This window comes from Marmota flaviventris, chromosome 2 (assembly GCF_047511675.1).
Source record: "Marmota flaviventris isolate mMarFla1 chromosome 2, mMarFla1.hap1, whole genome shotgun sequence".
Taxonomy (NCBI): Eukaryota; Metazoa; Chordata; class Mammalia; order Rodentia; family Sciuridae; genus Marmota; species Marmota flaviventris.
This window is the reverse complement of record NC_092499.1, coordinates 35,580,114-35,606,522: the sequence shown is the minus strand read 5'-3', so window position 1 is coordinate 35,606,522 and position 26,409 is coordinate 35,580,114. Positions and strand designations below refer to the sequence as shown.

Below are 26,409 nucleotides of genomic sequence, written 5' to 3'. Positions count from 1 at the left end.
AAATATATAAAAATATGCTCAATTAGTGAAATGCCAACCAAAACTAAAATGGGATACCATCTCACCCCAGTTAAAATGGCTATTATAAAAACAAACAAACCAACAAAATAACAGATGCTGGCAAGGATGAAGAGAAAAAAGAACACTGATGGTGGAAATGTAAATTAGTCAGCCATTATGGAGAATCATACAGAGGTTCCTCAAAAAACAAAATGGAGAATTGTTACATGATGCAGCTATCCCACTCCTGGGTATAAATCCAAAGAAAATAAAGTGAGCATACCAAAAAGATACCTGCACATCATGTGTATGCAGATTTATTCACATTAGCTAAGATATGGAATTAGCCTAGGTTTCCCTCAACAGATGAATGGATAAATAAAATAATATATATATATATATATATATTACTTTAAGTAAAATGAATTATACACAGAAAAACAAGTACTGCATGTTTTCTCTCATGTGTGGAAGTCTAAAAAGTTTACCTGAAAGCAGGGTAGTAATTACTAGAGATTGAGAAAAGGGTGGAAAGTATCATTAAATGATGACAGAATTTGATCAGTGCACACTGTGTCATATAAAGAATGATCAAACTCAACCTCTTGCCAGCTACCCCCACTGATGAGATGAACTGAGTTCAAAGGAGCTGGCTGCAACCTTAAACTAAGAAAACAGTGAAAAAATCACGCAACACACTGACATGAGTTTCTCAGATCGAGGACGGGACTGCTCTGCGACCTCAAGGGTCCTTTTCCATACTGGAAGTCAAGAAAGGCTGTACCCAGAATCTTTTTATTTTTATAGGGGGGACACTTAGCTTAATGAAATATTCTTCATCAAATAAGTCAGGGGATACGGTTTCAAAGGGTGGTTGTCCAATTCCATTGGATAACACCCAAGTTCAGAGGTAGAGTGAACTTCTTTGTCTATAGAAGATGGAGGCCACTTGCTTCACACAGTGCTTGGTGTGCAATGCCAGACCAGACACCACCCTTACTCAGGTTGAGAGAGGATGCTCAGCCTATGGGCAGGCAGTGCCCCCACATCAACCTATTAATTAACCCAATTAATATAGGTAAATCAAAGAAATTAAATATTACAAAATATTTTTGTCACCAAACAGAAACTCCAAATCCAAAAAAAACCCCTCATATTTGTTTACATTTTTCTCTAATCAGGAAAATAATAAATTTATTTTAGACTTTGAAATCATAAATTCTGTTCAACTCTGCTGTTTTAGCAGAAACACAGCAGTGGTGGATGTATAAGTGAATGGGCATAGCTTCCTCCCAGTGAAACTCATGGATTATCAGCACCAAAGCACCTTAGCCACGAGAATTATCAACTCCACTTCCTCCTTCCTATCTAATATCTTAGGTGATATATTTCCTTCATTTTAAGCATCCTCTAAGAGTTATGATAATGTTCTAGGAGAGAACAAACAGCAAGATAGGGCTGAGTTTCTCAGACTTCAGCCCATGGATCTTGGGAAGCATATGGATAAATTCTGGGGGGTGTAGCAAGGGGCCAGTAACCTATGACCCAGAGGTTTTAAAACAATAGAACAACATGTCCTCTATTTTTGTAAACAGATTTTTACTGGTAAGCAGCTGTGCCCTTTAAGGAGCACACAGAACAATAGTAAAGATCACTGTTAATCAAATACTAAAAAAAAGGAGAAATTGCACATTTGTTAGTCATGTTTAGATGATTCTCAGAGAGCTTGCCAAGCTTCTTCATTACTTACTTTCAATTGGATGTATAAGAATGAGTAGGCAATTGATTGTTTTCATGCTTTTCAGAGAAAAGATATTTCAGAAAGAAGAGAAAAAGACCCTCATATTGCTATGAGGGGATCATATAGGAGGTACAGGTACCTTTCTACATTGACTAGGAGCATTTGGTGGATGAGGCTGGAGAGGTAACAAGCACCTAAATCATGCAAGATCACATTAGGTCACATTAGGAAGTTTTTCTCCATCTTAAGAGCAAATACATATGCAGCAAAATGAAATTAAACCTCTATTTATCACTCTGAACAAAAATAAATTCAAAGAGAATTAAAGACTTAGGCACTAGAACAGAGAACCTGTGCCTAATAGAAGAAAAAATAGGCCCAAATCTTCACGACATCAGTCTAGGATCTGACTTCCTTAACAAGACTCCTAAAGCGCAAGAAGTAAAATCAAGAATCAATAAATGGGATGGATTCAAATTAAAAAGATTCTTTTCAGCAAAGAAAACAATAAATTGAGGGGAGAGCCTACAAATTTGGAGAAACTCTTTACCACATTCACTTTCAATAAAGCATTAATCTTTAGGCTCTTTAGAGAACTCAAAAAAACTTAACACCAAAAAAACAAGTAACTCAATCAATAAATGTGTTAAGAAACTGAATAGACACTTCACAGAAAAAGAAATACAATTGATTAACAAATATATGAAAGTGCTCAACATCTCTAGCAATTAGAGAAATGCAAATCAAAACTATTCTAAGATTTTATTTCACTCCTGTCAGAATGGTAATCATCAAGAATACAGGTGACAATAAATGTTGGTGAGGATGTGGTGAAAAAGGTACACTTATACATTGCTGGTAGAACTGCAAATTGGTGCAACCACTATGGAAAGTAGAATGGAGATTCCTCAGAAAACTGGAAATGGAACCACCTTTTGACCCAGCTATCTCATTCCTTAGTTTATACCCAAAGGACTTAAAATCAACATTCTACAGGAACACAGCCACATCAATGTTTATAGCAGCTCAATTCACAATAGCTAGACTATGGAACCAACCTAGGTGTCTTCAATAGATAAATGGATAAAGAAAATGTGGTATATATACTCAATGGAATATTACTCAGCTTTAAAGAAGAGAAAAATTATGGCATTTGCCAGTAAATGGTTGGAGTTTGAGAATATCATGCTAAGCGAAATAAGCCAATCTCACAAAACCAAAGGCCAAATGTTTTCTCTAATATGAGGATGCTAATTCACAATAAGGCAGGAGGCACTAGGGAAGAATAGCATTACCTTAGATTAGGTTAGAGGGAAGTGGTGGGAGGGAAGAGGAGAGAATATGGGGATAGGAAAGATAGTAGAATGAAACAGACATTATTACTTTATGTATATTTGTGAGTAAATGACCAATATGATTCCTCAGCATGTACCCTCAGAAAAATGAGAAATTATACCCCATCTATATATGAATATCAAAGTGCATATGCATTCTACTGTCATATATAACTAATTAAAACAAATAACACACATCAACCTCTGAAAGAAAATGAATGTCAACCAAGAGTCTTATATCCAGCAAAATCAAGCTTTAGATTTGGTGATGAAATAAAAACCTTCTATGATAAACAGAGCTAAAAGAATTTACAACTTGAAAGCCTGCACTATAGAATATCCTCAGCAAAATATTCCATGAAGAGAAATTGAAAAATAACAATGAAAATCAGCAAAGGGAGGTATTACACTAAAGGAAAAACCAATCAAAGGAGAAACTAAGTCTAGTTAAACACCAAAAATAAACAAAAGTGCCTGGGAATACAAATCATATCTCAAAATAACCCTGAATGTTAATGGCCTAAACTCACCAATCAAAAGACATAGACTGACAGATTGGATTAAAAAAAAAAGACCCAACGATATGCTGCCTCCAAGAGACACATCTCATAGGAAAAGACATCCACAGACTGAAGGTTGGAAAAAATCATACCACTCACATGGACTGCAGAAACAAGCAGGGGTTTCCATCCTCATATCAAATAAAGTAGACTTCAGGCCAAAGTTAATCAAAAGGGATAAATAAGGACATTTCATACTGCTTAAGGGAACCATTCATCAACAAGATAAAACAACAATAAATTTACATAACCCAAACAATGGAGTGTCTACATTCATCAAACAAACTCTTCTCAAGTTCAAGAGTCAAATAGACCACAACACAGTAATTCTGGGTGACTTTAACACACCTCTTTCACTAATTGATAGATCATCCAAACAAAAGCTGAAAAAAGAAACTATAGAACTCAAGGATACAATCAATAACTTAGACTTAACTAACATATATAGAATATTTTGTCCTTCAACAAGTGAATATACTTTCTTCTCAGGAGCACATGGATCCTTCTCTAAAATAGAACATATATTATGCAAAAAAGCAACTCTTAGCAAATATAAAAATGTAGAGATGCTACCTTGAATTGTATCAGATCATAATGAATGAAATTATAAATCAATGATAAAATAAAAGATAAAAGCTACTCCAATGCCTGGAGACTAAATATGCTACTGAATGAATAATGGGTTGCAGAAGACATCAAAGAGGAGATTAAAAAATTCTTGGAGGTGAATGAGATCACAGATACAATGTATTGAAATCTCTGGGACATTACAAAGGAAGCACTAAGAGGAAATTTCATTGCATGGAGTTCATTCCTTAAAAGAAGAAAAAGTCAAAAAATTAATGACTTAACATTACATCTCAAAGCCCTAGAAAGGAAGAAAAATTCAACACCAAAGAAGTAGAAGCCAGGAACTAATTATCATCAGAACTGAAATCAATGAAATTGAAAAAAAAAAGAAATAATTGAAAAAATTGACAAAACAAAAAGTTGGTTCTTTGAAAAAATAAATAGAATTGACAAACTCTTAGCAATGCTAATGAAGAGAAGGAGACAACTCCAATTACTAACATACATGATGAAAAAGGAAATACCACAACAGACACTACAGATATACAAAAGATAATTAGAAATTATTTTGAAAACTTGTACTACAATAAAATAGAGAATATTGAAAGCATTGACAAATTTCTACAGTCATATGATTTGCCCAAATTGAATCAGGATAATATACACAATTTAAATAGGTCAATTTCAACTGATGAAATAGAAGTTGACATCAGAAGCCTACCAACCAAGAGAAGCCCAGCACCAGATGGATACACAGCTGAGTTCTACAAGACCATAAAAGAAGAACTAATATCAATACTCTTCTATTTATTTCAGGAAATACAAAAAGAGCAGCACTTCCAAACTCATTCTATGAGGCCAATATCACTCTGATTCCAAAACCAGGCAAAGACACATCAAAGAAAGAAAACTATAGACCAATATCTCTAATGAACATAGATGCAAAAGTTCTCAATAAAATTCTGGCAAATTGAATACAAAAACATATCAAGATAATGTACCACAATAAAGTTGGGCTCATACCATTGATTCAAGGTTGGCTTAACATAAGGAAATCAATAAATGTAATTCATCACATCAGTAGACTTAAAGATAAGAACCATGTGATCATTTCAATAGATGCAGAAAAAGCATTTGACAAAATACAGCACCACTTTATGTTCAAAATACTAGAAAAACTAGGGATAACAGGAACATAAAAGCTATCTATGCTAAGCCCCAGGCCAAAATCATTCTAAATGGAGAAAAATTGAAAGCATTTTCTCTAGAAACTGAATAAGACAGGGATGCCCTCTTTCTCCACTTCTATTTAACATATTTCTTGAAACACTGGCCAGAGCAATTAGACAGATGCAAGAAATTAAAGGGATACAGATAGGAAAAGAAGTACTCAAATAACCACTATTTGCCAATGATATGATTCTACACAGAAGACCCCAAAAAATTCCACCAGAAAACTTCTAGAACTGGTAAATGAATTAAGCACGTTAGCAGGATACAAAAGAAACAACCATAAATCAAAGACATTTCTGTATATCAGTGACAAATCCTCTGAAAGGCAAACGAAAAAAAAAAAAAAAAAAAAAAAAAAAAACTACCCCATTCACGATAGCCTAAAAAAAACTTGGGAATGAACATAACAAAAGAGGTGAAAGACCTCTACAACAAAAACTACAGAATGCCAAAGAAAAAAATTAAAGAAGACCTTAGAAGATGGAAAGATCTCCCTTGTTCTTGGCTAGGCAGAATTAATATTGTCAAAATGACCAAACTACCAAAAGTGTTATACAGACTTAATGCAATTACAATCAAAATCCCAATGGCATTCCTCATAGAAACAGAAAAAGCAATCATGAAATTTATCTGAGAAAATAGGAGACCCAGAATAGCTAAAGCAATCCCTAGCAAGAAGAGTGAAGCAGGTGGTATCACTATACCAGACTTTAAACTATACTACAGAGTACTAGTAACAAAAACAGCATGATATTGGCACCAAAATAGACTGGTAGATCAGTGGTACAGATTAGAGGACATGGAGACCTACTCACATAACTACAGTTATCCTTATATTAGACAAGGCACCAAAAACATACATTGGAGAAAAGAGCCTCTTCAACAAATGGTGCTAGGAAAACTGGAAATCCATGTGCAACAAAATGAAATTAAATCCTATCTCTCACTATGCACAAAACTTAACTCAAAGTGGATCAAGGACCTAAGAGTTAAACTAGAGACACTGTGTCTATTATAAGAAAAAGTAGGCCCAAATCTCTATCATGTCAGATTATGCCCCAACTCCCTTTATAAGACTCCTCTAGCACAAGAATTAATATCAAGAATCAATTGGGATGGATTCAAACTAAAAAGCTTCTCAGCAAAAGAAACAATCAGAGAATTTAACAGAGAGCATACAGCTTGGGAGCAAATTTTCACCACTGGCACATCAGATAGATCAGTAATCTCTAGGGTATATAAAGAACTCAAAAAGATAAACACTAAAAAAACAAATAACTGGATCAATAAATGGGCTAAGGAACTGAACAGACACTTTTCAGAAGGTGATATATTATCATTCAACAAATATATGAAAAAATGTTCAACATCTCTAGCAATTAGAGAAATGCAAATCAAAATTACTGTAAGATTTCATCTCACTCAAGTCAGAGTGGCAGCTCTTAAGAATATAAACAATAATAAGTGTTGACAAGGATGTGGGGAAAAAGGCACACTCATATATTACTGTTGGGACTTCAAAATGGTGCAGCCATTATGGAAAGCAGTATGGAGATTCCTTTGAAAACTGGGAATGAAATCACCTTTTGATCCAGCTATCCCACTCCTTGGTGTACATCCAAAGGACTTAGAAACAGTATACTACAGGGACACAGCCACATCAATATTTATTTCAGCACAATAGCTAACTATAGAACCAAACTAGATGCTCCTCAGTAGATGAATGGATAAAGAAAATGTGGTATATATACACAATGAATATTACTCAGCAATAAAAGAGAATAAAATCATGGCATTTGCAGGTAAATGGATGGAGTTGGAGAATACAATGTTAAGTGAAGTTAGCCAATCCCTAAAAACTAAGTGCCAAATGTCTTCTCTGATATAAAGAGACTGATTCATAGTGAGGTTGGGAGGAGGAGCGTGGGAAGATTAGATGAACGCTAGATAGGGCAAAGGGGAGGGAGGGAAAGGGAGGGGACAAGGAGGTAAAAAAGATGGTGGAATGAGATGGACATCATTACCCTAAGTACATGTATGAAGACATGAATGATGTGAATATACTTTGTATACAACCAGAGATACGAAAATTTGTGCTCTATATGTGCAATATGAATTGTAATTCATTCTGCTATCATATATAACAAATTAGAATAATTTTTTTAAAAAAATAAATAACAGCAAATCAGGATCCAGGTGATTGGCATGGGTAAACTGTCACTCTGACAATATCACTCTCATTGCAATGCAAAAGTCAACACTGGCGTGATGGGTGTGTCAAGTGCACTGGGGCAGAGGAGCAAGGGATTAGGCTTTTAATTAGAATGTGGGGAAAATTATGTTGTAGAGGTTGTGACATCTTTTGGAAGAATTTTAGGAGATAAATTCAACAGAACTCAGAGAAAGAACCAATAGAGTAAATAAAAACGAAAAACTATCATCGAGAAAAATAATGTTAGTCCTGACTGACAGGAACTGTGAGTTGCCTATTTAATGTCCATTTTATTCCTATTTTTTCCAAACAATTTTGATGTGGGTGACAATACAAATTAAAAAAAAAATATCCTGGAACCCATGCAGTTTGGAGGGGTGCTGATTCTGGTGAGTGAAGTCTGTGGAGGCTGGTGGGTGGAGCTTTGGGAAAATACTGCCTCCCCAGCAGGTGTGCTTGTTACACTCCTTCTCTTGGCCTAAAAGGGGTAAAAAGTGGAAAGATCTCTAGCAGTTTCTTGGGAGTGTAAATCCACAGTGACACCTGAAGGACAAGAAATTTTGAGCTGAAAAGACCCCAAGACCCTGGGTCCCTCATAACATGACAAAGCCCCCTATTCTGGCTTCTTAAAGAACTGCTTTATATGAGAGAAAAGTAACTTTCTTGTTAAAAAGTAAACTCCTCCTTGGGTTTTCTGTAATGAGAAGCTCTGCCAATCTTTAAATAAGGCTAATGATGTTCATTAAATATACAAACTCATCACTCATCAGAGCCTGAGTGAGCCAGCACTGAGCCGAATAATCCAGATCTCCAGGGGTGCTCTGGGTGACTCTATCACAGGAGATACTGACAGGTCAAGGTGAGGCTTTTGGGAACCATAGCCTCCTTCCACATTTCCCCTGCCCTCTGCATCTTTTTCATCAAGCATGCACATAAATATGAATGTCCTGACTCCCTCCACACATTTTCAATAGTGTCAAATCTGTGTCAAGAAAACTATAGTCAGTGTTTGTTTATTTTAGTAGGAGTGAAGATAAATAGATGTACTTGATCCTAGAAGCCCACCTTTACAGCCCAGCATTTTAGGATCCGCGGTTGAGAATTTACTTTCTTCCTGAGTTAGAACATGAAGGATCTTTTGGGCTCAGTGATCTAAATCCTTCACCTTGAATGAGGCTAGAAGACTGCTACACTAAGGATGAGCCTGAGGACATGGAGCCAGGATGGGCAGAACTGAGCCTGGCATTGCAGTTCCCATTCCATATTTCATGACCTTTGTCCTATTTCAAGATGCTTAAAAAAAAAAAAAAAAGCCACGGATTTGAACGGTCTCCCTTCCCTCCTTCATGGAGGATGTGAAACCACCAAGTCCACCCATGGAGAGGGCTTCTGGGAAGCAGCCCTGGCAGGGTTTGCGTCAGGGCTGCAGGTGCCTGCTGATCACTGTGCATCTGTAGCACAGAAGTAAGTGGCAGCATCTGCAGCCTGGGAAGCCGTGATGGACAGGACGCTTCTTTTGGTGGAGGTGTCCAGGGTGGCTGCTAGTCTTCCACTGTGTTTTTCTTTCTCATTTGAACGTATTAAAATCACCAGAGCAGGACTTTTACCTGAGTCCTGTCTGTACCACTGCAGGTTGTTAGTACTAGTTTTATAACTGCAGTTCATGGTGGCATTTTGTCCCTCCTGGATGCTCAGGACCCAAGAACTCTCTTCTTGTTGTTGGCTGTTCACCACTAGGCAGAAATGAGGCAAGAGACCAGATGTTAGTAACTGAATTTTCAAATCCCATTTCCAAAATCACAGGCAGACTCATCTCTCTGGCAAGTGGGCTCTAAACTAGGGTCTCCCTATTCCCATCTCCACCAGACCCCACTCACTGGCCAGCTGAAGCCACAGAGTCACCAAACACACTCCCAGGAGTTTCTGCATCTTTCTTCCTTATTGGGATCACAGGAGGGACAGCTTTGGGACCTGAAAGGCAGCCAGGTCCCTCAGTCAGAAGAGTTAGTTCCCATTACTGAAAAATTTTGGTCTTTCAGTCCCTCCCCCTCCCACAGTCTCTCTCTCTTTTTTTTTTTTAACCCAAACCATCAGCAGCAAGCTCAATCCTTTGTTTTGAACACAAGGTTGAAATCAGATCTGAGGAGAGGGAGGCACTGCCATCTGGTGGTAGCAACATCATCCTGCTGATGGAATGTGCTCTGTCTGGATGGTGAAGTGTGCAGAGCTGACCCTGAGGAAACTGGAAAGCTAGTCCATTCTCTGCCTGCGTTGAACTCTGGTTCCAGCTTGCAGTAAAAGCAGATACGTTGAATTTAGGTAAGAACTCAATGAAGGAAGAATGTGGGAGCTCAAAAAGTAATAGATATCTTTGAGAAGCACTGTTAAGTTGCCTACAATTATGACATCTGAAAATGTATGGACAAGCTTCCTCTTTGCTGGAATGAGACTATTTGTAAGTCAGAGCTTTTACTAATTAGAAATAGATAGCAGAATACAACAGTCACTAGTATGGCAATATGTAAAAACGTGGATGTGTAACCGATGTGATTCTGCAATTTGTATACTGGGTAAAAATGGGAGTTCATAACCCACTTGAATCAAATGTATGAAATATGATATGTCAAGAGCTTTGTAATTTATTGAACAAACAATAAAAAAAGAAAAAAAGAAATAGAAATGGACTTTGAATGAATTGAATAGAAAAAAAAAACAAATTAGTGAATACCACGTTTGCCTCGGAATCCCCAATAGGTCAGGGAACTGGACTCAGATCTACCAAGTAAGGGCAGCACAGAAAGTCTGGGGAAGTCCTCCTATTAGCATCCATGGGCTCCTCTTCTGAGCTCCAGCCTCTGCAGGTGGTACCTGCCAACCTGCTCAGGCAGGATAACTTAAGCAGCTGAAATTCCACAGTATTTGCTGCCCTATCACCCCTGTGTTGTTGTAATTACCTCCCTTCTCAAAAATCCTTTCTTTTTTCATAAGTAACTCTTGAGTCAACATTGGGAACAATGCATCTGACTGCTGGGGCCTAGTTGTGTGCCCACATCTAACTGCACCATAGTCTGCCTATAGGTACTTCATTACCAGCTTGCTAGGGCTGCATTACAAAGTACCAAAGACTAGGTGGCCTAAACAACAAAATCTACTTTTTCACAGTTCTGGAGGATTTAAGTCAAAATTCCAGGTGTCAAAAGCTATGGTTTCTCCTGAGGACTATCTCCTCAGCTTGCAGATGGCCACCTTCTCACTGTGTCCTCATATGAATCACCTTCTGCCTGTGCTATCTATGCCCTAATCAATCACCCCTTCCTACATTGATACAGGTCATTTTGGATGAGAGCCACTCTAAGGACCTTATTTTAACAAAATCATCTCTTTATTTTATTTTATAAAATAAAATATTTTATTTTAGTTTGGTTTTATTTTATTTTGGTTCTTTTTAGTTATACATAACAGTAGAATCCATTTTGACACAATTATACAAGCATGGAATATATCTTGTTCCAATTCAGACCCCAGTACCTCTCCTTCCTTTTCCCTCTTCCCACCCCTACTCCCTTCCCTCTATTGATCTTTCTGCCATTTACCCACAGTTATTTTTTAATTTAATTTCTTTTGGATGTCCACAATGGTGAGATTCACTGTGGTATATTCGTATATGTATATAAGATAGTTATGTCAGATTAATTCCACTGTCTTTCCTTTTCCTATCCCTCATTCCTCTTTGTCTATTTCACTGAACTTCAATTCCCTGCCCTTATTGTGATTTAGCTTCCACATATCAGAGAAAACATTCAATCTTTTGATTTTGAGGGATTCACTTATTTCACTTAGCATTATTGTTTCCAGATCCATCCATTTAACAACAAATGACATAAAGTCATTATTTCTTATGGTTGAGTAATATTCTGAGTGTATGTATGTCACATTTTTTAATGCATTCATCTGTTGAAGGTACCTAGGTTGGCTCCATAGCTTAGCTATTGTGAATTGTGCTGCAATAAACATTAAAAATACTCATCTTTTAAAGGGCCTATCTCCAATACAGTCACTTTCTGAAGTGGTCATCCTTGGGGCTTCAACATATGAATTTTGTGGAAATATAATTTGGTGCATAGTAAAGAGTAGCTGGCACTTTCAGTTTCTATGGTAGGAGACAGGAGGGCACAGGGAGAGGAGAAGCTTTGCTGTCCTGCCATAGAGGTCAAATTGAGATCCACCCACTCAGGAGCTGCCCATGTGTCCTCTGGGCTTATTTTCTCTTGATTGTAAAATATGGATAATAACAATCCAGTGCTACATTTTCAAAGTTGTGGAAAGTTAATGATGAGATAATAAAGTTCCATTTAGAGCAGGGCTTGATGCCTCAAAACTTGGTACTGCTTCAAGAAAATGAGTCCTGATGCTAAACAGTAAAAAGATTGGCAAAAATCTTCTAGAAAATTTTGTAAATGTTTCAGTATTGAATTCAAGATATTCCTTGTGGAAAAAGAGTTAGTGATTGGGAAGAGGGGAAAGAAGGAAGAAAAAAAAGAAGGAAGGCTGGGTGGGGGATGTAGCTCAGTGGTAGAGTAATTGCCTGGCATAAGTTGAGGCCCTGGGTTCAATCCCCAGCACAGGGGAGGAGAAGGAGAAAAAGTGAAGGAGAACAAGGAAGAGAGTCTTGGCTGGAGGATGTGTGGACCAGAGAGTGCCAAGAGAAAAGCCTGCAGGAAGGTCTGGGTCGGCTCACAGCCAACACAAATTCATGTTTGTTAGCATAAAGCTAAGAAAAATTGGAGTCTTTTGAGCAAGGACCTGATGTTATCTTAAATGTTGAAATTTTAATCTTCCTGCTTTCTGCTAGATAGTTGAAAACTTGAAAAACTTTTCCAGGAAATATAGAATAATGATCAAAAGATGTCCCCTGACTCTAAGAAATCCTGAGACTTGTCTAATGTCAACTACAAGAGGGCAGGCATCTAGTTATCTTAAAACTGGTATGTATTCAGCTATACATGCCAAAAGGATCCAGACTCTGGAAAGGAGAACTGTGAGATGAGAAATTTTATTGTACCTTTGAGTACTGAAACATGAGAACAAATTCTCATTCACAAATGAATAAGTGAAGAAAGAATAAAAGGTAATTAGTACCTAGTGTTTCTTCTAGGAACCCAAGTATGAATCAATATAAAATATTCATTGATATAACACATCAAGTTAAAAAATCCATATGCTTCGCAAGATAACAAAAAATAACCAATTTCAAAATATTTTTCTCAACATAGTTTAAAGAAATTAAAAATTAAGTATCTAGTCTTGTTACAAGATAAGGCATATTTATTGAAAACCATCGATAAATATTATGACAAATAATAAAAAAAACAAGTGACACTTAAAGGAAGGGGTGGGGACGGAGCTTAGGGGTACAATGACTTCTTAGCATCCACAAGGCCCTGGGTTCATCCCCAGGAGTGGAGATAAAAAGTTATGACAAAAGATTATGATTACTCATATATATTCATTAAATGGTTGCTCAACAATGACCTTGTAACAGTATAATAGAAAAGAAAGATTTTATTCATAATACCAACTACATTTAAATGTATAAGAAGGAAAAATAGAGAGACTGAAAAGTTTTTCAAAGAAATATAAAGCAAAGAGAAATGTATATTTTTATACAATAATAGCAATTAATGTTGATCAAATATTAATGAGATGTAAATTTTAAAGTTTGCAGCACTTGAAAAATAACTTTTAAATTTAATATAACACTAACCAGAAAAAGAAAAAAATTCAACCAAAGCAAATACAAATAATGTATCTTTAATATAATTTTTGAAAAAAATGGATTCTGAGTATAACATTTTTTCCTTCTTATCTAAAAAAGTTAAGAATGATAACCATTATATGTAGAATTCATTAATGTTTGTAGGACATAGCTATGCTGAGATAGTTCCTCACCTCCAATCCTAGAGGACATTTGTCAGACCTTTTTGTATGCCTCACAATTGTTATTCACCCTAAATAAATGGTAAAGTCCTATAAGCTCACAGTTAAATAAAAAGAAAATTACCTTCAGTAGAGAATCAGGTTATTTCCCACTGAAACAGAAAATGCTAGAATAGCACTTGTCAAACTGTATATCTTAGGTCCACTGAAATATCTGAGAGTATTTCTGTATCAGATAATCTGCATAATGAAAATAATTTTTTTATCATAACACTAAGATATAGTTCAGGGGTTTCACTGTGTTGACATTTGTACTGATGGTACAAACACAACTGTTGTCATCTTAGGTAAAAATCAGTGACCCTAAAACATGCTAATAGCCTTGCGTGTATGCATCGCCACAGAAAGAGACCCACCATGTATTTGTAAAAGAAAAAAAAAAGTTTCGCTTAAGTATGTCCTTGATAAAGAAATGAAAAAAAAAAAGATGTATCTTTTCTTTTAAGTGTACACCTTTTTACTATTCTACGTGATGAAGCAGATGGTGCTTGCAGCACCTCTGAAGTCTTAAGCATGACAGGGTCTTCGGAAGAGCACTGGAGCATGGTTTGCAGTGGGAGCAGCAAGCTGCCTTTCCATAGAACTCTATTTTTTTTTTTTCACTTGAAAGTAGGAGCACAGCCTAGCAGGTTTGGGTAGTTGCTAGACATTTTCTTGAAAATGAAAGATTTGAGCTAACAATTTGGCAGACAAGTGACTGGTTGTTGTCGATGATATTTTGAGCATTCATGTGAATTTTAAATATTTAAAAAATTCACATCTATTAACATGGATTTGATACTTTCCCAATTCTTCATGGTATTTCTGAAAATATTGGTGATAATAACAGTGCAATTTTAAAATATGTTTTAGAATTATTATGTACCCACAGGAAGTTCCTAAAATATTTATAGAGTCGTATGTCCTCTTCACTATCTTCCTCCAATGGTGAGATTTTTTAAATAGAATTGTAGTACAATATGAAAACCAGGAATTGACATTGTTCAGATACACTAAGGGATTACTTGAGGGTTTTTGTTTTTGTTTTTCTTTTACTATTAAATTTGAGAGTTCCTTATTTGTTCTAGCTACAGGGCCTCTGCCATGTATGTGATTTACAGAATGTTCTCCTTGTCAGTAAGTTACCTTTCATCCTCTTAACAGGGTCTTCCACAATGCTGAAAGTTTTAATTTTGATGAGTTCAATTTAATCTCTTTTTTTTTTCATGGATTGTGCTTTTGGTGTTACAAGGTTTTTCTTCATAACAAATAAAAAGGTCAGATCATTGAGAACTCAGACCTTTGAGAAAGAAGATTTTGGTGATTCCATGACAGAGGAATAAAAATAGAAACTAAAAGAATGATATAGTCTATATCAATTGCAGACTCATAAACAAATCTTAAATCAAGGAATATAGTAGTATATTTTTTATTTTCTCTTTGCCCATTGTATTTATATGTTCCTATTTGTATATATTTCTTCTCCTTCTCCTTTTTTCTTTTCCCCCAGCATAATTATTTTTATGCAGATAACTGGTAACTAACTTTACAATGTAGTCTGAATGTAGAACTCCTTCTGAATTTTAAAAGTGACTTTAGAGCCAGAGATTCACACAGTGAATGTTGGGACTATGGATTTCCTCATTTTGGGGGAAAATGAGGGAAAAAACCTTTTTCACTTGTTCAGAGTCCTCTTTAGCTTGTTAAGTGGAACAACAATACACTGTTATTGGGATGAGCAGATGTGTATATAGAGGTGCATATGAAAGATCAGCCAGAGGGATGAGGTTGGCCAATTACCAATTAATTTTCTCCTAGCTCTAAATTTGTCCATCATTCCCTTTTTATGATATGGGATGTGGACCCTGTAATTGTTTCTCCTTTGCCAACTGGTATGATAAGGAGCTTTGTCTTTAACTGTGGCTGGAAGGACACTGAAGGAAAAAGAGGCTTCTTTTCTCTGCTGCTGATGTGTTTCCGGTTCTCTTGTCCACCCTTCAGTGCTTGGCTAGCCTGGGACTCCCAGGGATGTGCCCCTCTAGCAGGTGTGTGACAGTCCTCCGGATGGTTTCTTGGCAAGTCTTCATAAGCACCCAAGCAAGTACAGCAGCACACCTTTGCCAGCTTTTTGTAAATTGTACTGGATCCTGGTAGGTATTTTACCACTTAGCAATAGTTTTTCTCTGGCACCTTTGCAAACTTCTCCACCACTTAGCAGACTACAGCTGCACATTCCCAATGAGGTCTGAATCTTAGTTCTGGCTGGAGGGATCCAGAGTGTGCTTGTACCAATGTGTTCCTTCCTTGGGAGTCTGCCTTGGTCCTGGAGTTGAGAGCTTCTCCTTACATGTGCAATTCCTACATTCTTTAGAGTCCTTTCCCCTTTTAATAGCTAATCTCCTTCTATTATTCAGTAATTTTCACATTAATTTTTTCTTGTCCAAATTACTGTGTTGTATTTTTACCCTTTGGCTAGACCTTGGCTAAAGTAGGAGTCTGTGAAATATAGAGAAGAAAGAGATCATTAGATACAGAGAGATCAGCAATCAGAAGCCATGAACCAGCATAGAGCTAATAAGGAGTTGCACTGGGGATGTAATGAAGAACACATGAGGGATGGTTGGGGTGACAGGGGAGTTAGAAAGATAAGACTATACCACTTACACCTGGACAGTCTCTCTGGCTTTTTTTTTTTTTTTTTTGCTGTGCTATGCCATTTTTACTTCAAAAGTTTCTTTGGTGGGTGCTTCTAGAAAGAATAAATACATTTTTTTTTTCAAAAACCCAAATTTAAGCAGAGTAGGTGATGAGATTTTTTAAAACCAATCATTGAGGTCCATCGGAAGCTAACTGATCCATGATAAGATACTGTATCTTAGAGGCACACTCAATGACAAGCTCTGGAGGAAGAATGCCTCACTGGGACCACAGACAGAGCTGACAGGAAGCACTTTGTGTCACTCTGAAGGGTTTGTGCTCGGCTTCCCCTGCAAGCGCAGTTGCTGTGCCACTCAGAGCACAGTAGTATGTGGCTGAGTCGTCCAAATGAGCTGAGGGTTTCTGCAGGTGGAAGGACTTCTCCCCTCTGTCGAGAGCAGCTGTGAATCCTTTGGTTCTATCGCTTGAGGTGTGTTTCAGCAGGACCTGGAGGCCTTGTCCAGGGTACTGGACATACCAGAAGAGCACAGGGCTCCCCGTATAGGAGTAGTTGCACTTCACCTGCACCAGGGCCCCTTCAAAGACAGCGATGTGGTCCTCTGGCTGGGTCACTGTCTGGGCTCTGATTCCTCCTGAATACCAATTATGGATCAGGAAAAAAAAAAAAACAAAAAACTAATTAGACCGTGGAGAACAATTCTTTAAACTGATTCTACATCACAGTTCACCGGCAGACAGAATGAAAAGCACCTTTTTACTCACCGAATGTGAGTATCATCACGAGCACTGATATGAGGATGGGCGTCATGTACGAACCACAGGGACACAGCAGGTTCTGTTCTGGAAACAAGTCAGCCATACGGACCCTCTGACAGCGCACCGAGAGTTTAACCACTCTGCGCTGCAAAATGCTCCTCAGCGAGCCGGGTTTGCCTTCTGGTTTTCTATGATAGTTCAAGTTGCTCAGCATCTCCCTCTAGAGACCAAAAGCGGCACTGCAGACAACCTCAGACTTCAGGAAGTCTTCAAATTCTCAAAACAGTTCCTTCTCATTTAATATGACAAAATATAATGTAGACTAAGTGAAAAAGAATGTCATTAGAAAGCCATACATAAGCATCTCAATGCAACATAGTAGAAAGTCCAAACAGCAATACTTACAGAAATCTAGTTAAAATAAAAATTAGAAAAATGTGTTATATTTGCTAAAACATGTCATTGTGAATGAAGAGTCATTTAGATGTTAAGCAATAAATTTGGGTGCCTACTTTAATAACTGTTAAAAATAAATTTCAAATGGATATAAAAGTTAATATTTTTAAATAAGATAAAGGAAAAGACAAACTTTTTAAGATTTAAAATGGCCTTGGATTTTCTAAGCAAGATATTCTGAGAGCATAAGCACAAATATAGATATAATAAATTTTATGAAACATTTCTATAAAGGCATTTTAATTAAATTTTGAAACATTATGAGATCAAGTGACTTTCCATCTATCTTCATTGATTCTGACACAGAAAATGGCCCTTTATAATTTTAGTTCTACACGTTAAAAATTAAATAGGCCACAAACAGAGGAATTCTTGAATGAACATTCTAGAAAGATGGTAGATTGAAAATGTGCATGCTTTCCTGTCCTTGACTAAGGGCTTCTCTGGCCACCATTCAGACTTAAGTGTGGTAACCCATTTGGGAATTGGATATAAATCTGGGCTTAAGCAGTAGGGAATCCCAGGATGAGGGGCAGGAAACTACTGTTCATAGAGAGCTTGTGCTGAGGAGATGATGAACCTCTATAAAGGAAACATTATCTTAAGAGAATGTCTTCTCTTGCTCCCCAAATAGCTGAGAAGAAAGTAACAAAGAGACTGGGTCTCATCTGTTCTTAAATAAAGAGGAATGCGAGGAAGTCTGGGAGCAAAGGCATTGTCTTCCAGTTTTTCATCAGGAGCTGACATCACCCATCAGATAACCTCCACTCACAGTGCCCTAAAATTTCAGGAGGGGAAGAGAGAAAGGGAAAGAATCCCTCAGAGAGAATTAGGTGCCTCAATGGGTCTAGTATAGCCTGAAAGAAAGATCATCATTAGAGGCCCAATGTTCTTTGCCAAGAAAATCAGAACATGTAACATAAAAAGTGGTTAACAATTCATTTGTAGGAAAGATTTCACAAAGAACATCTCATTGAATGCTTTGTTTAGTCCTCTAGAAAAGCAAGTACAACTAAATGAAAATAGAACTCTGTAAACCTAGGACAAATTCTGTAAACCATCATGGATATGTAAAATGCCTCCAATGAGACTTTGATTGCTGGAATGGGAAATAGGACCTGTATACCATGGCCAATTTGACCTCATTTCCATCTTCCTTCTTCCCCTGTCCAATACCTTCCCATTCATTTTGCAGGTCCTTTCTTCTCTATTGACGTGAAGTAATGACCACAGATTGGTTGGTTTGTGTGTTTTTGTAGTAAAAACTTACAACATTAAATTTACCATTAGCCATTTTTAGGTATACAATTCAGTAGTGTTAAATATTTTCACATTGTGGTGTGATGAGTCTCCAGGAATTTTAACTTACAGCACTGAAACTCTTTTGAGTTGTGAGGCACAGACCACATTTCAAATCAATTAAGTGTGTCCTCTTTTTTATCTCCCTTTATTTTTCTTTTTTTTCCTGTCCCTCAATATTTTAATTGTTTTCTCTCATTTCTTCTCATCTTCTTTGTCCTGTTTTTCTAATCTCAGAAGAGGTATGAGAGAACATAGAAATCACTGGAATAGTTTTGGAGCCAGAATAGGACTCATATATTAGATTTTTAGTTAAAAATTCAAAGGTGTAAAAAGCTAGTGTCAATGTTTTTACTGGGGATTCCAGCTTTACCATGGCCCTCACTGATTCCTGTTCTCAGTTCTGCTAGGACAGTCATCACTATTTAGGCCATCTCAATTACAGACCTTCCTTGCAGATGAATACGAGAAATTCCCCCTGTTCTGGTATGTGACACTTCAGGAACTCACCTAACTGCTACTAACTCTCAACCAAATTTTCACCAAGATTCAGGAAACCTCAGCATGATAAAGGTCATATATGAAAAGCCACAGCTAATATCACACTTATGTGAAAAGCTGAAAGCTTCTCCTCTAAGATAAGAAACAAGGTAAGAACCCTTAGTCTCATCACGCTTATTCAACACAGTGCTGGAAGATCTCCTTGGAGCATTTAGGCAAAAATAAATAAATAAATAGATAAATAAATAAAATCCAAGTTAGAAAGGAAATTAAATTATATCTGTTTGCAGATGACATGATTTTCTTTGTAAAATAATCCCTTTAAACCCTTAAACTGTTGAAATAGTCAAATTTGTTAACTTGTGGGAAACAAAATCAATACACAAAACTCAGTTACATTTCTTTATACTAACAATTAATTATCCAAAATGAAATTAATAAACAGTCCTATTTCCAAAACCTTCAAAAATTAAAATGAAATATTTACAAATAAATCTGAAGAGATAAAAGACTTGCACACTGAAAACTACAAAACAGTGATGAAAGAAATTAAAGAAGATACAAGTACATGAAAAGATATCTGATGTTAATGGTTTGGAAGATTTTTCATTGTTAAAAATATCCATAAATGCCAAAGGAATTTATATAGTCAATGTAATCACTATCAAAATTTTCACATAAATAAAAAATAATATCTAATTCTTAAGAATCATATGAAAAGCTGGATGCAGTGGCACATGCCTGTAATCTTTGAACATGGCAAGTTCAAATATAGCCTCAGCAACTTTGTGAAGCTCTAAGCAATTCAGCAAGAACCTGTCTGTAAATAAAATATTTAAAAAGGGCTGCAGAGGTTGCTCAGTGGTTATATGCCCCTGGGTCCAATACCCAGAACCAAAAAGAAAAATCATATGGAATGACAAAGGACCAAGAATAACAAGGAGAAAGAATAAAGCTGAAGGTCTCATACCTCCTGGTTTCAGAACATATTACAAAACTGTAATATTTTTAAAAAAATAGTAGTGTCATTAAGACAGACATATAAACCAATGGACCAGAACAGACAGCTCCGAAATAACCCCTGCATATACCCTCAACTGATCTTTATCAAGGGCATCAAGAATATGCAACAGGAAAGGAAAGTCTCTTCAGCAAATTGTCTTGGGAAAACTGGATCATCCACTTGCAAATGAATGATATTGGACCTTCAGCTTTTACCATACTCAAAAGTCAACTCAAAATGGCTTAAGACTTAAATGTAAGACTTAAAAAATGTAAGACTTCTAGGAAAAAAACACAGTAAAAGTTCTTGCCATTGGCCTTGGCAATGTCTAATTCTTGGATATGATATTCATAGAAGCAGAGAATAGACTAGTGGTTGTCAGGGGATAAGGGGAGTGTGAATGGGGAGATACTGGTCTATGAATACCAAGTTTCAATTACACACAATGATAAATTTCTAGAGATCTGCTGTATGTGCCTCTATATAATGATACTGAATTGTAGGCTTACAATTTTGCTGAAATATAGTAGACCTATGTTAAGTGTTCTTTCCACAATTTAAAAAAAATCATGTCCCTGAAAAATGTAAATCTGAGTGAAATAAACAATCATAAAAGACATAATGAAGGGACAAATGTTCTGTCAGAAAAACTCTAAACTAAAATAAAAATGGGTACAATGTAAAGCTGGAAGAAGTGACACACTTAGAGGAAACTCGAGTATATCTGCAGCCAAAGACACCAAAGGGGGAACTTGAGTCTTTGATGCAATAGGAGAGGAGGAGGCCCAGTCTGAATAATATCTTTTAATACAGACCTTAACCCTCTTTTGTTCAATTAATGGCATTTTTACAAGTTGGGGGGTCTCACTGTATAGCCCAGGCCAGTCTCATGCAATCCTCTTATCTCAGCTTCCCAAGTAGCTGGAACATGCATGATTGGAAAATGCATGCTTTAATGGCTCTAGAGATACAATTATAATAAGGCAAGAATCCCAATTCCTCTGTTATGGTTATGTCCCCCAAAGTCTCATGCAAGGAGAGGTGGAGCTTTTAGAAAATGATTGAGTCATCAAAGGAGTAATCAATCATGGCTGAAAGAACTATGGGAAGTGAAGGTAACTGTAGGATGCAGGACCTAGTTGCAGGGGTGGGTCAGGGGGCATACCCTAAAAGGGTTTTTCTTCTCTCCAGTTCCCCTGCCTCCACTCCCTGGTTTCAATGAGCTGAGTTACCTTGCTCTGCCATGTCCTTCCACCAGGATGCTCTGCCCTTACCTCAAGCCTAGAGCAATGGAGTCAGTTGACTGTGGGCTGAATCCTCTGAAATGATGAGACACAATAAATCTTTCCTCTCCTAAGTTGCTCATGGCAGATATTTTGGTAACAGTGATTAAAAAATCTGAACTAATTCAATCACATTTTAAAAAGTAGATTTAGGTTATTGTACATTTTACTTATCTACTTATTATTTATTTTGGGACCATCAATTGAACCCAGGCTCTCTTAACCATTGATCCACATCCCAGCCCATTTTTAAATTTCTTTTATTTTTATTATTTTTTTTTTTTGAGACAGGGTCTTGTTAAGTTGCTCAGGGCCCTGCTAAGTTGCTGAGGCTGACTTTGAACTTGAGATCCTCCTGCCTGAGCCTCCCAAGCCACTGGGATTACAGGTGTGCATTACCATGTCCAGCAGTTGCATATATTTTTAAGAAATGAAATGATTCATAATTTCTGTCAGTAATTTCATAAATTATGAAATGCTGAGATAAAAAATCTTAACTTCTGCATGTGTAGACTTTTCATAATTTTACATTTTTTAATCCTACCATTTGAACCAAAACACAAAAGCAATTTGAAATCATAAGTGTATTATATCGATTTCTTAAACATGTTGGATTTTTATATAATTGTCTCAGAGTAAATAAAAATGGTTTCTTGCATTTGATATCCCTGTGAGAACTGATGTAATGTCTGATACTGTGAACTTTGGTAGTGAAGGTCTATCTTCCTATTAATGTTGTTAATGTGCTTTGAAAGAATAAAAATGTTTTTCAAGTGTTTACTTTTATATTATACCATGAATTAGAATAACTTCTTAAAAGGGAATAACTAAGGGTTTTTCACTACTTTAGTCTCTTCTATTTGATTTCCTTTTATGGGATAATTGTCTCAAATTTTTCATATGAAAATCACTGGACTAACTGTTTCAAAACAGATTACAACTGAATGGCTTTTAGTTTTCCTATCTCATCAAAATTATGTTTAATTTGATAATTGGTTCTGTAATACAAAATGAGAAATATAGATATTTGTCTAAATTACTTTAAAATGTCAATATCACACGGTGAGATATTATGTATGTGCAAGAAGTTAAGCTTCCAATCTAGATTTAGAGTCTATAGTGCACTGATTGAGAATCTATACCCTAAAGGTTGTCGTAAATGAGAATCTAGGTTGCACAGCTTGCCTACTAACACAAACAAGTATCCATGTATTGATCAACACCTGAGGCAATGCTAATCATCATAGTGGATGCTAGAAATGAGTTTTTAAAATAAAGGTGATGTTTCTTTTTTAACTTCAGAGCCCTTATAGATATGATGTGTGTTCTTAGCCCTTATAGATATGATGTGTGTTCTTAGCCCTTATAGATATGATGTGTGTTCTTCAGAGTGTAGGTGTGGGGTGGGAGTTGGGGCATGAAGTTGTGGGGGACAGAGGTCCCTCCTAAAAAAAATCATCATAAGACTTTCATCTGGGACACAGCCAGTCTAAAGGTGACAGAACACAGACATGGAGGCAACTATTCAGGTGACAAACACTCTCAGAGGCTCAGTCCACCCTGCCATCTTGGGCTGCACAGAAATTGAAACTCCCCAGCTTGAGCCTGTGTGTCACAGAAAGTGCCCTGTGTCAGGAAGTTTATGCTCAGCTCCCCCTGCAGCCCCAGGCACTGTGTCACTCAAAGCACATAAGTACTCAGCTGAGTCGCTCCAATGGGCTGAGGGCTTCCTCAGGTGGAAGGAAGTTTCATTCTTCCTAAGTTCAGCCTGGAAACCATTGATGCCTGTAACCAGGGTAGCCCCTGACGCGTACTTCAGGAGGAGCTGGAGGCCTTGGCTGGGGCGTTGCTGGTACCAGAAGAGATAGGGTGATACAGAAGATGAGTAGATGCACCTCAGCTGCAGAAGGGCTCCTTCAGAGACCAGGACGTGGCGGTCAGGCTGGGTCACTGACTGGGCTCCGCTTCCTCCTGCAACATTGATGCTGAGTAAGGAAAAGCAGCGCAGACCTAGCTGTGGAGAAGACGCGTCTCTCTCCAGTTCCAATCAAAACAGGGGCCCTTTGGTGGGAGGGGAGAGGGAACAGCATGTACTCACTCAGGGTGAAAACCATCGCGAGCACTGGCACGAGCAGCAGGAGCATGGCTGGTGGGGGAAAGCTACAGGGATCCGCGGGTGGGAAGGTCGCGGTGGCTGAGCCTCTAGGGCACTGAGTGGAGAGGGGGCGCTGCACGAGTCCCTTGCTTGGACAAGTTTCAGAAACGGTTAGAAAGAGGCTTTCCTTTAAGCAGTGTGGATGCTCTCTGGTCCCCTGTTTTAGCGACAGGTCTCTTAACTACATCAGTGAGGAAGCATCAGCCAGGGGCAGGGAGGAGGGGCTCCGTGGATGAAGAGGATGCTCAGTGAGAACTGACGCCTCCTTGTGCAACAGCGCCCTCTGGAGGCCAGAGTCGGGACCGGGGATCTAGACAGGCTGTGCCCTTCCCATGTCAAGGTGTGATGTGCCAACTTCGAGGGAATGTGCGCGTCCCTTTCAGAATCTGTGATGATGTCACCTTCTGCAGCACATGGGACTTAATCTTACAGCACATAAAAATTAAAATAGGAGAGAATAAATGGAGCCCAGAGCTGGTTTGAAGTAGTGGCTTCACCAAGTGTCTGACAGTTGCAGTGTCTGTTTTGACCAACTTAGCCTTTTTTCACTGGAGGGCTGGTCTTAGCAATTGGAATATGCTTTTAAGCTATCATTCAGGGTGGCTTACATGAATAGGGAAAGACCATGTAATAATTGTCACACAGAAGAAAGTACCTGACAAATTATTTGACTCAATCAAGGTGACTGAAAACACTGGCTGAATGATGACTGGAGGACAGCCTATAGCAGATCCCAGGTATAGAGGGCATGCTCTGAGGCTTGTAGTTGGAAATGCATATGTGGATATGGAATTGCTATGGATATACTGTGTAAAAGACTTGCTTATCTTTTCAAATCTACACAGAGAATGCAGACAAGAGACTGGTGTGGTTGTTATATGATTATAATCGGTATAAACAAAGAATAAGGACCTCAGGTGTACAAGTGTGGTCCTACAGGTTACCACTATTGGTTTCAAGCCACCACAGCAGGAGTTAAACAGACAGGGTCAACCAGCTTCATGGAAAAAAGTGAAGAGGAAATTTGATTGAACATTTGAACAGATAGTGGAAACTGCAATTTCATGCCTGTCTACTGTTCTATTCATTGATTTTAAACCTTCAGAAATAGAAGTTGAAGTAGTTATATTTGAAAATTCTAAATTTGTGATTCTGAATTGAACAGAGATTGAAGCTCACTTTGTTGCTCTAGCAGAGAGACTTAACATTGTCATTATTTTACCAAATCCATAATGCTTCTTGCTAGTGTGTTTGGTAACAACAAACCAACATTATGGAGGCCCCTGGATTGATAAAGGAACCTCTATCATTCCTCCTACTTTTAAATTTAATGATTTAAATTTAATGATTTAAATCATTAAAACAAACAAAAGGTGATTTTGTTTTTTTTTGTTTTTTTTTATTGGTTGTTCAAAACATTGTAAAGCTATTGACATATCATATTTCATACATTAAATTCAAGTTGGTTATGAACTCCCAATTTTACCCCAAATACAGATTGCAGAATCACATCGGTTACACATCTACATTTTTACATAATGCCCTATTAGTAACTGTTGTATTCTGCTACCTTTCCTATCCTCTACTATCCCCCCTCCCTCCCCTCCCATCTTCTCTCACTACCCCATCCACTGTAATTCATTTCTCTCCTTGTTTATTTTCCCATTCCCCTCACAACCTCTTATATGTAATTTTGTATAACAATGAGGGTCTCCCTCCATTACCATGCAATTTCCCTTTTCTCTCCCTTTCCCTCCCACCTCATGTATCTGTTTAATGTTAATCTTTTCTTCCTGTTCTTCCTCCCTGCTCTGTTCTTAGTTGCTCTCATTATATCAAAGAAGACATTTGGTATTTGTTTTTTAGGGATTGGCTAGCTTCACTAAGCATAATCTGCTCTAGTGCCATCCATTTCCCTGCAAATTCTATGATTTTGTCATTTTTTAGTGCTGCGTAATACTCCATGGTGTATAAATGCCACATTTTTTTTATCCATTCATCTATTGAAGGGCATCTGGGTTGGTTCCACAGTGTAGCAATTGTGAATTGTGCTGCTATGAACATCGATGTAGCAGTATCCCTGTAGTACGCTCTTTTAAGGTCTTCAGGGAATAGTCCGAGAAGGGCAATAGCTGGGTCAAATGGTGGTTCCATTCCCAGCTTTCCCAGGAATCTCCATACTGCTTTCCAAATTGGCCGCACCAGTTTGCAGTCCCACCAGCAATGTACAAGAGTACACTTTTCCCCACATCCTCGCCAGCACTTGTTGTTGTTTGACTTCCTAATGGCTGCCAATCTTACTGGAGTGAGATGGTATCTTAGGGTGGTTTTGATTTGCATTTCTCTGACTGCTAGAGATGGTGAGCATTTTTTCATGTACTTGTTGATTGATTGTATGTCCTCCTCTGAGAAGTGTCTGTTCAGGTCTTTGGCCCATTTGTTGATTGGGTTATTTGTTATCTTATTGTTTAATTTTTTGAGTTCTTTGTATACTCTGGATATTAGGGATCTATCTGAAGTGTGAGGAGTAAAAATTTGTTCCCATGATGTAGGCTCCCTATTTACCTCTCTTATTGTTTCTCTTGCTGAGAAAAAACTTTTCAGTTTAAGTAAGTCCCATTTGTTGATTCTTGTTATTAACTCTTGTGCTATGGGTGTCCTATTAAGGAATT

At 37.5% G+C, this 26,409-nt stretch overlaps 1 pseudogene and 1 gene segment (V, D, J or C); one reads left to right on the top strand and one right to left on the bottom strand.

Annotated features, from left to right (window-relative positions):
- Positions 1-16,542: 16,542 nt before the first annotated feature.
- LOC139704608 (T cell receptor alpha variable 16-like) lies at positions 16,543-17,197 on the bottom strand. The segment is given in 2 exon segments: positions 16,543-16,916; positions 17,047-17,197. Coding segments are annotated over 2 exon segments (471 nt in total).
- Positions 17,198-24,069: 6,872 nt separating this feature from the next.
- LOC114080264 (proteasome subunit alpha type-6 pseudogene) lies at positions 24,070-24,970 on the top strand (annotated as a pseudogene).
- The last annotated feature ends 1,439 nt before the right edge of the window (positions 24,971-26,409 follow it).